The sequence below is a fragment of the Vombatus ursinus genome, unplaced genomic scaffold, assembly GCF_900497805.2.
Source record: "Vombatus ursinus unplaced genomic scaffold, bare-nosed wombat genome assembly UNPS02005286.1, whole genome shotgun sequence".
NCBI lineage: Eukaryota > Metazoa > Chordata > Mammalia > Diprotodontia > Vombatidae > Vombatus > Vombatus ursinus.
In genome coordinates, this window is record NW_020945064.1 from 16,175,011 (window position 1) to 16,186,946 (window position 11,936).

The window sequence follows — 11,936 nt, forward strand, 5'->3', positions numbered from 1 at the left end:
CAGGAATCCTAATTAACACAATCATATTGTTCTGTGCCATACAGTGGATGGAAGGCCAGCCTTGGACTTGAGAAGTTCATGACCTTACTCTGACACACTAGCTGTGTGACCATGTGCAAGGTATTCATTAACTTGTCAGTTCCCCACACAACTGTCCAACACTCTTCAATTATAGATAAGTATCCAATCTCCACAAAGTGTGGAAGATTCCATATTAGGATTTCCCCATGACGAAATCACAAAAGAATATTGCTCTGACAACTTTTCAGACTCCCTTCTCCTTGGAGAATCCAAACTGATTCATCCTATAGTACCGGGGTGGGGGTGGGGGGCGGAACCACCACCTAGTATAAAGAGTTCCTGGAAACACAACTAGCTTCTTGCCACCGACTGGCCTAACCCCCAAAGAGCAGGAGCAATATGGTAGAACAATTACAACAACAATAATAGCTCATATTTACAAAGCACCTTAAGGTGGACAAACCACATTCTCATTTGATTTCACAACCCTGGAAAGTATGTACTATTATTATCATCTCCTTTTGACAGATGAAGAAACCAGTGCCCAACATAATTAAGTGACTCATTCAAGATCTCACTAATAAATACCAGGCAAAATGCAAGCCCAGGTTTCCCAATCCGAAGTCAAGGATTCCTACTTTTACATGAAGCTGAGCTTGGGCTCGGGAAAACCTGGATTTTTAAATCAGGCACTCCCCAGCTTTAACATTAGCATAGTACTTACCTTACCTATAAAGGTGTTGGAAAGAAAGTGCTTTCTAACCCTTGAAGTGCTATAGAAATGTGAACTATCATAATTAAATCCAAAGGTGCTCTGTGCACACACAACCAGGATCTAAACAATGCCTTCCTTTTACTCTTAAACTTCAATTTTCTTTGTAAAATGTGTCCAAAGGGAGAAGATTTAACCCTCAGGTAGCTCCCTGTTTCCCCTGGTTCTCCTCAGTGAAGCCAATCCCACAGGTAATAATGCCAAAGGTCAAAATATGCTAAAAAATGTTTATTGCCAGTAAGGCTATAATCCAGTAATACCACCAAGTGGAGAAAGTGGCTTAAGGGTATTTAGGTAGAGACATGATAAAGCCCCTTGGGTCCTTCTGACCAATAAGTTTCTCAGCAAAGTGACCCTGTGCAGCGCCCGTTGTGAGCATTGAGCGCCCGTTGTGAGCATTGGCCTGAGCCAGACAGGCCGCTGAGGTTCTGTCACTTATACTGGGGGGAAAGTGGGGGAACAAGGTGAGCTGCACACACGCTCAGCATCTTGTCAATATCCACCTGAGTCGACTTGTCCACCTCGGCCTTCAGCTGGCTGCCCGGAGTAAAGCTCAGAATGGGCACAGGCGCCTCTCCTCCCTCCCCTGCAAAGGAAGCCAGCCCAAGAGAGGGAGGGAATGGGTGCATGTGGAAGAGGCTCTTGGTTTGGCTCTGACCCCAACCCCAGCTCTGGACAGAATGGAATTCTGTCTCTGGGGCCAGGACCATAGTCAGGGCCATTCCCCCGCAGTCATCAAGGTAATGGGAAAATGGACCTGTGCTTAGTCCCGGTGAGGCCGGAAGCACGGAGTCCAGCAGGGGAAGAACTTGGCCTCACAGTCATGGCTTGACTCAGAGCAACACTGACCTCCCAGGGGTGAGGCCTGTGGCCTCTCAGCTCCTGCCTCCTCTGGGCCTCCTGATGCCTCGTCTGGGACCAAGCCCAGTTCCACTTGGATCTCGGCTTCTCCCTCCCCAGCCTGGTTCAGCTCAGGGTTGCTGTAGTTGATGTACTGATATAATGGTCTCAGGCGCTGAGCTTTCCCTGCAGGTGACCATAAGTGCAGCCTCTGAGCCATAGATAGCACCCTGTGTGGACCCTTGCCCCCATCTCCTTGGGGAATCAAGAGAAGGGGCTTGGGGTTCTTGGAGAGAAGACCCCGAGCAAAGGCTTCAGGGAACGTCGCTAGCTCAGACACTGAGAGTGCGGGCCACAGAAGCTCTGCGCCCACCACCAAATGCCACTCACTCTCCAGCCCGAGGGCTTCCGCCGGGCCGGGGACCACAGCGGTAGCGGCTAAAGGGGGCGGCACCCCAAGGCTTTTGCGTTTCTTGGCCTTCTTGTGCTGTTTGGCTGTTGGGGAGGGTTCTCCCTGCGCTCCGTCAGAGTCTTCCTTTCTCAAGGGCGGCCTTCTCAAATCAGTATGCTGCAGCTGCAGCTCAGCCTCCACCCTGGGACGGACACGGGGAGAGGAGAGAAGCAAGACCTGGCCTTAGGGCTCCCACAGCAAATGCCAGCCCCACCCCCTGGGGGCCGCGTTAGGGGGAGGGGTGCAGCTGGGCCTGTGCCCAGCTTCTCTTCCTTGAAATTCCTTTAACCACAGAGGGAAGGGGGACCAAGGTTGCCTTTGCCTCCTCTCTTGTCACCCCCTTCAGGCCCCATTTGCCTCAGGATAGGGAACTCTATGGCCACATTCAGTCACATGACAATCTACCAACCCTTTCCTTTGCTTGCTCCCAACCAAATCCTCCTGACTCTCCCTTCTTTCTCCTTACTGACCATTCCCCACTAATCCCTTCCTCCTCTTTGCTTCTAACCCCATATCCCACTCCCAAGGCTCCGTGACAACTTTCCCGACTTCCAATCCCTCCCACCCGCACCCCCAGGCTTCATGCCTGCCCCGCCCTCCTTAGCAGGGTCAGCTCCTGCCCAGTGACCCTCGTCCGGGCAATGCCCAGAGCCTGGGGAAGCTGGGGCTCCGCCAGGCTCCCCACGTGGCAGGCAGGCGATGTTTCGCTCTTTCCTCCAGTCCAGCAGCCGGTAGAGGAGTCAGGGCAGCCTCGGACGGCCTGCTGGGACCCCGACCCTCGCCCCCCTCACTTGGCCGGCTTCTTCTTGAGCCCGTGGCTGGCCCTCAGGGGCGGGACCGGTGGCGCGGGGCGGGGACCCCGCGGCTCCAACTGCTCCTCATCCTTCGCCAGCCCCTCCTCCAGCTCCGGCTCGGGCTCGGGTTCTGGCTCCGGCTCCGGCTCCGGCTCTGGCTCCAGCTCGGGCTCCAGTCCCGACCCGGCCTGGCGCTCTTCCCCCTGCGGGTCACCGAGGTCTCGGGCTGGGGCGGGTGGCCATCAGCCCCTCATCCTGTCGCCAGCCCCGGGCCGTTACTGGGACTGAGGAGTCCTGGCGGGCTACCCAGTCTTCTCCCCTGGCCCGGGGGCCGTCTCCCGCCCCGAAGCTGCTTGCTAAGGGGTCCCGTTCTCCTCCCCCTTACTCCTTAGCTGCCTCAACAGGCGATCCCCGACTGTCCCCTCCCCCACACTCAGAGACCCCCAAGCCAGTCTCATTCCCTCCGCTCTTACCCCTGCTCTGCCCTTGACGCTGAACTCCCACCCTCACCCACCGCAGTCACCTCTGCGCCCGGGCCCCCCGGACTCTCTGGGGCCACTCCGAGCTGCGCTGACCCTGCCTGGTGTCCCGGTCGCCTCCCTAGCCCCGCCATGGCCATGACTGCAGGGAAGGGAGAGGGAGGTCCTCTTCTCTTGGAATCCCAACCCGTGCTCCCGTCCTTCACTCGCGGGATGAGGGGAGTGTTAGGGCGGGGACTCAAATCGACCGGTTGTTAGGGTTATTGACAATCTGATTGACGTTGTGGATGCTGATGGAAAGAAACCCACGAGAACCTGTTCCTTCAGCCCAAAGCCCCGGGCCTACTGCCCTTCAGCATCAGGCTCCTCCAGTCAGATAATGAACAAATTCATTTATTCCTCCAACAAACATGTATTGAGGTCTTTGCTGGGGCAGGCAGCTGACATTTTAAAAAAGAAATTAATTTATCCTTGCCTTCAGGGAGCTTTCACTCTCCTAAGAGCTAGCTCCTTTACAAACATCTCATTTTGTTCTCACAACCCTGGGAGGTAGGTGCTACAATCCCAGTCTTATGGGTGCAGCTAAGTGACTAGTCTAGGTTCACAGGCTGAGGCCAGGTTTGAATTTAGGTCTTCCTCACTCTAGGTGGAGGGCTCTAGCCACCGCACCCCCGGTGCAATAGCAGAAAAGACAGCTATACTACTTGGCTTGGATCTTCGTCACTTACCATAGATTCAAGTCTCATCTCTATGCTTATGACCCTCAAATCTACTTATCCGGCCTTAACCTTTCTGTTGACTTCCAGTATCCCATCTCCAGCCTATTGGCCATCTGGAACTAGATGTCTCACAGTCAACCTTAAACTCAACGTCACAAACTGAACTCATTCCCCACTCCACCTCCTTCCTGCACCAACCTTCCCCTCTTCCTAAGCTCCCTCTTACTGTGGAGGGTGACACCATCCTCCCAGTCCCCCAGGCCTCACTCTCACTCCCCATGTTCAACCAGCTGCCAAGTCCTCTGGATATTTCACCCTTGTAACATCTCTCCTCCACTGCCCCCTTCTCTCCTCTGACTGCTCCCAGCCTGTTTCAGGCCCTGGTCAACTTACACCTGAACTACTCCAACAGATTTCTGGTCAGTCTCTCTGCCTCACAGGCCAAGCCCATCCTCCACTTAGCTTTTAAATTGATTTTCCTAAATCGCAGGTCTGACCCTTTGAGGCCCCCTGCTTAACAAAGTAACTGGTTCCCTATTGCCTCCAGGATCAAATATGAAATCCACTGTTTACCTTTTAAAGCCCTTCAGAACTCAGCACCTTTATACGTGCCTAGTCTTCTTACACTTCAGCTCCCTCCACGCACTCTGAGATCCATTGACACTGGCCTCTTTGCTGGTCTTCACACTGGACACTCCGTCTCCTGACTCCAGGAATTTTCACTGACTGTCTGCCCCTCCTCCCATGACTGGAATTCTTCCCCTCCTTATCTCCACCTCCTAACTCCCCGATTTTCCTCCAGTCTCAGCTGAAATGAGTCTCTTTCCTTAGCCCCCTCAATGCCTCTGAGAGAATCTCCAGGTCACCGGGTGTGTATCTTGTTTGTACAATGTTGTTTGCATACTGTCTCCCCATCAGACTGTGAGGTCTTTGAGAGTTGGGACTTTTTCCTTTCTTTGTAAGCCCAGAGCTTAGCCCCGAGCCTGACACAAGCTTACTAAGTGCTAGTTGACTTGACTTTGTACACTAATAACCATAACACAAAAGCTATCATGAGTAAATGCACCAGAGGTAGGAACAAAGCCTTTACTGGAGGGAGGGCCTTGGTTTCTAGATGGAGTTTAGGGAAGCTGCCTGGAGGAAACAGCCTTTCAGGTGGGCTTTGGAAGGCTTGGTGGTGAAGTGAAAGAAGAACCAGGGGACCTTGGTGAAAACTGTGATTGGGGCACTTGCCCCTCTGGTGCTGCTGTACCGCCAGCCAGCATGGCTGATCCTTCTCGTCCAAAATGTCCTCCTTTCCTCATGCTGCTGAGGAAGGCCCAGCTTCCTTCAAAGCTCTGTCCCAACACCACTGCTTACAAGAAACCTAACCTGCTTCTTTCCTCTCCCTCTGGAAATTACTTTCACTCTACTGCTATTTAGTATTTAATTTTCTATGTACTTGCTGCCATAAAGAAGAAAAAAAAGAGTTGTAAACTCCTTCAAGACAGGGAGGGACCTGTTTCCTTTTCTGCCTTTTTAACTGGGTCCTAAGCCAGGGTGCTCCCACCAGAATCCCTTATCTGTTCTCCAGTTATAATTTAACCCGGGGCCCAAAGGGAGGGTCATTTTCGGGGGATGGTAGATGAGAGACTGACAGTGCTGCTGAGAATGGTCCCCATTCTCCTGTCTCTGATGGTGGAGATTTTTCCACCTTTCAGAGTTCCAGGGAAGTTTACACTTTTGGGGAGGCAGAAGGTTGGGGAAGGGGAGTGTTATGGAAGTCAGGAGAAAGGAGAGAGCATTGACAAAGCAGCAGGTTGGGGTACTGCATCAAGCCCTTGGGACTCAAACATCCTTCCTCATCATTTCTTTGATTCAGGGACACTGGCCCTCTGGCTGTTCCATGAACTACTCATTCCATCTCTTGGCTCTAGGCATTCTCTCTGGCTGTGCCCCATGCCTAGAATCCTCTCTTCAGCTTACTTTAAGTCCCATCTAAAATCTCATCTTCTACTGGAAGCCTTACCCAACTTCCTCCCTTCCCTTTGTTAATTCCTGTTTATCCTCTATATGGTTTGCTTTCTATATATGTTTGCATGTTGTTCTCCCCCCTCCACCCAATTAGATTGTAAATTTTGTGAGGGCAGGGACTGTCTTTTGCTTCTTTTTGTATCCCTACTGCTTAACACAGTACCTGATACTTGGTAGGTACTTAATGAATGCTTACTGATTAATCATTTCAGGTATGGACGCTTCCCACCTGAAGCCTGCTGTTGCCTGCCATAGGTTTCACAGCAGTTGATGTTGGGACCACAGCGCTGTGTCAAAAGAGACTTCTCAGAGTCTCATGGAGAGTTGCCTCTCAGGAAGAATTGGAGAAATTGGAGGTAGATGGTTGAGGAGCACCCAGCTCCTAGAACCTGAAGCACTGTCTTCAACAACTGGGAGCATTAGAAGGGGAGCTGGATCAGACAATCAGTCAGTTAATAAATATTTCTTTTTTTTTAATTTTGGAGGCAGTGGGGGTTAAGTGACTTGATCAGGGTCACACAGCTAGCTAGTAAGTGTCTGAGACCAGATATGAACTCAGATCCTCCTGACTCCAGGGCTGGTGTTCTATCCACTGTACCACCTAGCTGCCCCCAAACAAATATTTCTTAACTGCCTGGTGTGTGCCAGGCAGTGTGCTAAGGGCTGGGGATACAAAGGCGGGTCAAAGAGCCCCTGCTTTCTAGAAGCTCATAATTTAAAGGGGGAGGGGGGAACAGCATGCAAATAAATATGTACAAATCATATATAGGATAAATTGGGAATAATTAAGAAAAGGAAAGCACTAGAATTAAGAAGGATGGGGGCCAGAGCAGCCAATTGGAAATTCAAGTCTAGGTTGGCTGGAGAGCTAGAACTGTGAGAAGGCTGGGACGCCAGCCCAAATTCCTGATACCTTTCACCTTTGCTTTCCTGACCTGGAGAAGGGTCATACACGAATGACCCTCCTTTAATTCCTTCCATGACCTAAGTGGAAGCAATTGGTTTGGGATGGCTCCCTAGGGGCTCCAAATAAGTAGGAGGAGGTTTGGAGATTGGGCAGCTTTACCATGCAGCCACAGAAAAGTTGACTGCCTATCAATGCAAAAAAAATGCAAAAAATCATCAGAGAGCAGAACATTTCTGAAAGGTGGGGCGGGAGCTAGAGTCATGTATCATGTCATGCCCCAGTTTCATTCAGAACCCAGGTCAGCAAAGGCTGCTCTTTGTCCAACTCTTTAGACCAATCCAGCTTGGACAGCTAGTACATGCACAAAGAAACCATGTTTACACATGGGTCAAGAGCTGGCAGGACCACTGTGCTTGTGCCTGGGGTGGTGCACCACCTGGTGATCAAAATCCTACATTACACTTCCTTGCTGGTTTATGGCAAGGTGATACTCTTGTCCAGGCTGACAGAAGGCCGGACAGAAGCCAGATATGGGCTGCTCTCGCTATTGTAGCCCCTCACATGTTACCTGAGACACCAACCTAGTGCACAGGGTCCAGCCAGCACCAATGTCACATCCATGGATCCTCGAATAGTGCTTAGAACATCGTAGACATAGGAACAGACTAGGGGCAGCTAGGTGGTGTAGTGGATAGAGCACCGGCCCTGGGGTCAGGAGGACCTGAGTTCAAATCCGGCCTCAGACACATAACACTCACTAGCAGTGTGACTCTGGGCAAGTCACTTAACCCCAACTGCATCACCAAAAAAAAAAAAAAAAAGACATAGGAACAGACTGCATCTGTTTCATTGGTACAAAGAAATTCCAGATGAAGAAACTTCCTTTATCAGTTCTGGTCAGCATTTTCTTGCCAGCTTAGAGAACTGTATCTCTCAGAGAGGTTAAATGACTTGCCCAGCGTCACACAGCCAGTCTGTGTCAACAACAGAACATGGTCCCAGGTCTTTCTGGCTCTGAGGCCAGTTCTTGGACCACTAAGCCACACTGCCTCTCTCTAATTAGGCATTTAATAAATGCTTGTTGAAGGTCGAATCCTCACGTGACCTTGAGCAAGTGACTCCTCCGTTCTGGGCCTCAGTTTCTTTATCTGTAAAAATGAGAGGGCTGGGCTAGACCAGAGGATGCCTAAAGCCCCTTCTAGCTGGGAGGTCAGGTCACTACATGATTGTTGCAGCTACTGAATGCCAGGCCAACAAGTCTGGAGTCTATCCTGCAGGCAATGAGTAGCTTCTGAAGGTTTTTGGATAGGTGATATGATCAGAAGAGAGCTTTATTAAGATTAATTTGGCAAAGGTGTGAAGGAGGCAGAGAGAGAACACTGAATGTGGAATCAGGCGCCTGGGTTTGATCCCTACTCTCCCTGTAACTAGCTGTGTTACTTTGAGCGAGTCTCTTCACCTCTGGCAGCCTTTGTTTCCTCATCCCTAAAGTGAGTATTTAGACTAAAAGACATTTAGGACCCCCACCAGCTCTGAAAGGCTCTGAGAATCTCCATTTTATAGATAGGAAAAAATAATGATAAACCACATCTATATAGTGGTTTAAGGTAGGTGCTGCCCCCCAGGTTGTTGTGAGGATCAGTGAGATAACAATATAAAGCATTTCCCAAAACTCAAAATAGTATTCAACCAATAAACAAACACTTATTAAGCACCTGCTATGTGCCAGGTACGAAGCTAAGTGCTAGGAATACAAATAAAGGCAAAAAATAGTCCCTGCTCTCATGGAGCTCACGGCGTGCAAACAGCTACATACATACACACGAGGGACAGAGAGGATAAACAGGGACTTCTCAGCCGAGCGAAGGCACAAGAACTTAGGGAGCGTGGCAAAGACTTCCTTCAGAAGGTGAGTGTCAAGCTAGGACTTGAAGGCAGCCGGGGAGGCCAGGACGTGGGGATGAGGAAGGAGGGCATTCCAGGTGTGGAGGAGGGACAGTAACTAAAGCTCACGGAGCTGAGAGATGGAGCTGAGGAACAGGAAGGGGGCCAGCGTCATGGATGGAAGAGGACTTGAGGGGGTATAAAGTGTAAGAAAACTAGAAAAGTCAGAGCAAGGGGGCCTGGGTTATGAAGAGCTTAGAATGCCAAACAGGATTCTCGTATTAGAGCGATAATGGCAGTGATAGGCCATCGCTGGAGTTTATTGAGTAAGGGAGTGACATGGTTAGACCCCCAACTTAGAAGAGTTGCTTTGATGATTAAATGGAGGATGGACTGGAATGGGAACTTGAAGCAGCAGACCCACCAGCGGGCTATTGAAATAATCCAGGCATGAGGTGATAAGGGCCTGTACAAGGGTGTTGGAAGTGTCAGAGGAGAGCAGGGACAATATTTTAGAGAAATGTGGGACAAGGAGGATGGTGGTAATAGTAATAGTAGGGATAGAAGGAATGGCACTTAGTAACGGTAATAGAGAGGTTTGCAATCAGGGAGGTTGTGGGGAAAAGATGACGAGTTCAGTCTTGGACATGTTGAGTGTAAGATGTCTGTGGGTCTTCCAGTTTGAGATGTCTGAAAAGCAGTTGGAGATGTGACACTGGAGATCAGCAGGGAGGTCAGGGTTGGATTCACAAATTTCTGAATCAACATAGAGATGATAATTACATTCATGGGAACTGATGAGATCACCAAGTGAAATAGTATAGAGAGAGAAGAGAAAGCCCAGGACAGAACCTGGGTCCTGCAGGAGACATGCTTAGCAGATACAACCTGAATGAAGGTCTAGCAAAGGAGACTGAGAAAGCTTAGACAAATAGGTAGAAGGAAAACCAGCAGATATTACTGTGTGCAAACTAGAGAGAAAAGAATGTCAAAGAGAAGCTGGCGACCAAAGATGTCAAAGGCTTCAGAGAGATCAAGAAGGATGAGGACTGAGAAAAGGCCATTCCAGGGGTGGGGAACCTGCGGCTTTGAGGCCATGTGCCCTTCTAGGTCCTTGGGTGTGGCCTTTTGGCTGAGTCCAAGCTTTACAGAACAACTCCTTTTATAAAGGATCATTTGGAGAGGGCAGTTTCAGTGGAATGATGAGGTCTCAAGCCAGATTGTAGAGTTAAAAAGTGAAAGAAGATAAAGTGGAAACATGTATTGTAGGTGGCCTTCTTAAGGAGTTGGGCCACAAAAAGTAGAAGAGATTTGGGATGACACTTAGTGAGAATGAATGGATCAACAGAGGGGTTTTTGATGATGGGAGAGACTTGGGTATATGTGTAGGCAGCAAGGAAGCAGCCAATGGAAAAGAGAGATTGAAGGTAAGTGAGAGGATGGGGATGATAGAGGAGAAGACACAGGATAGTGTGGGATCATTTGTGTAGGTCAAGGGGTGGGCGTGGACAAGGAGAAGTGCCCCCTCATCATGGGAGACGGGGTGGAGGAGATAATGGCAGGGTGCATCTGAGTAACGTGAATTCAGAAATCGAGGGTGGGGGGAGAGGGAACTTACAGTAAATGGCCTCCATTTTTTCAGTAAAATACGAGGTTCTCAAGGTTCTCAGCTGAAAGAGGGTGAGAAGGGAGCCATGGGAGGTTTAAGAAGGGATGAAAAGGTTTGGAGGAGCCACTGTGGTGCATGGGATAGTGAGTTGATAAGGGAGGTATAAAGGATCGCCTAGCAGCAGTGAGGGCCCAGTAGAGGTGATATAACATATATTTATAGTGGACCCCTTCAGAATGGTTGCATGATTTTCTCCACCTTGTTCATTAGCATGTGGAGCAGAGGCAGCAGATGGTGGAAGTAATCCAAGACTAAGACTTGGCAGGGCACAATCATCGATATGATGAGAAGGCAAGAGACTGAAGAGAAGAGGACAGTGTAGAGTTGAGCTGGTTCACCCATGGGGCCAAGATGGGAAAAAAAGGAGAGTGTGGTTAATTCAGGGGGGTGGACTGGGAGACAACTGAGGGGTCCATCCCCGGTCCAGATGAAGAACCGGGTTGGGGAATGGAAAGCAGAGGGAGAGGGGGAATCTAGGAGACTGCCGTAAGATTAGGGAATTTCCAAGTTCACTGACGTGGAAATGGTGCTTTTCAGGATGACGGCAAAATCACACGTAGGACCCCAGGTGGAGGTGGGATGGAGGAGTAAGTTATGGGAAACCAGTAAAGTGATGACCTGGGGAAGCTGGGGTGCGTAAGGAGGGTGTTGAAGTCCTCTGCTATAAAAGCAGGAGCTGCGGAGGAAAGATTATGATCCGGGAGCTGGATTCACTGAGGGAGGAAGATTTGGAGATCCATAGACAACAGCTACCGGGATTAGAATTTGATGAACCTCAAAGGAAGTTCTGAGTGATGGTGGCAGCCAGAAACAAGGGGAAGGAACGAGCAAGGAGCATTCCAACTTCCTTGCTTCGACCCGTGAGCCTTGGGGAACACCAAGGGAGTAGGGGAAAGTGCAGCCAGTGCTGGAAAGGATGGCCACAGAGGCCTCAGCAGGAGCCAGAAGAAGGGAGGAGCGAGAAGGGAAAAAACAGAAATGTCAAGTCATCATCATGTGTCGTTGCCTGCTTCTTCGTCAACAAGAGCACAGCCTACTGAGGCTAGCAGGGCTCTTAAAGGTCATTTAGGCCAGACACTCATTTTGCAGATGAGGAAACTGAGTCCCACTGGTAAAAAAAAAAAAAAAAAAGACTTGCCCAGAGTAACCCATTGAGTAAATGTCTGTGACACGGTTTGGTCTGAGCTCTTCCTGACTCAGGTCCAGCTCTCCATACCCTGTGCCACCTGGCTGAAGTGACAGGTACTGGGACCCCCAAACTCATTAAATTGACAAATATTATAAAAGACTAGAAACAGCCAGGCCTGGAGTCAGACGACTCATCTTCCTGAGTCAGGAAGCCAGCCTCAGACACTCACTAGCTGTGTGACCCTGGGCAAGTCACTTA

General features: G+C 50.0%; 1 protein-coding gene across 1 annotated transcript; it reads right to left on the reverse strand.

Annotated features, from left to right (window-relative positions):
* Positions 1 to 1,034: 1,034 nt before the first annotated feature.
* On the reverse strand, positions 1,035 to 3,497 carry CUNH16orf86 (chromosome unknown C16orf86 homolog). Its single transcript, XM_027847650.1, has 5 exons — positions 3,393 to 3,497; positions 2,876 to 3,081; positions 2,024 to 2,226; positions 1,643 to 1,819; positions 1,035 to 1,379 (listed from the first exon to the last, which is right to left on the reverse strand). The coding sequence occupies exons 1-5, from the start codon at positions 3,495 to 3,497 to the stop codon at positions 1,225 to 1,227; spliced, it is 846 nt and encodes a 281-aa protein (XP_027703451.1). The 3' UTR covers positions 1,035 to 1,224.
* Positions 3,498 to 11,936: the final 8,439 nt, after the last annotated feature.

Bases quoted from the DNA above. Each gene is read 5' to 3' on its own strand.
- CUNH16orf86 (XM_027847650.1), bottom strand. From the start codon at position 3,497: ATGGCCATGGCGGGGCTAGGGAGGCGACCGGGACACCAGGCAGGGTCA. The intron at 3,082-3,392 runs GTGGGTGAGGGT...GGTGACCCGCAG, and splicing joins CGGGCGCAGAGGTGACTGCG to GGGGAAGAGCGCCAGGCCGG. The intron at 1,820-2,023 runs GTGAGTGGCATT...GGTCACCTGCAG, and splicing joins GGAAGCCCTCGGGCTGGAGA to GGAAAGCTCAGCGCCTGAGA.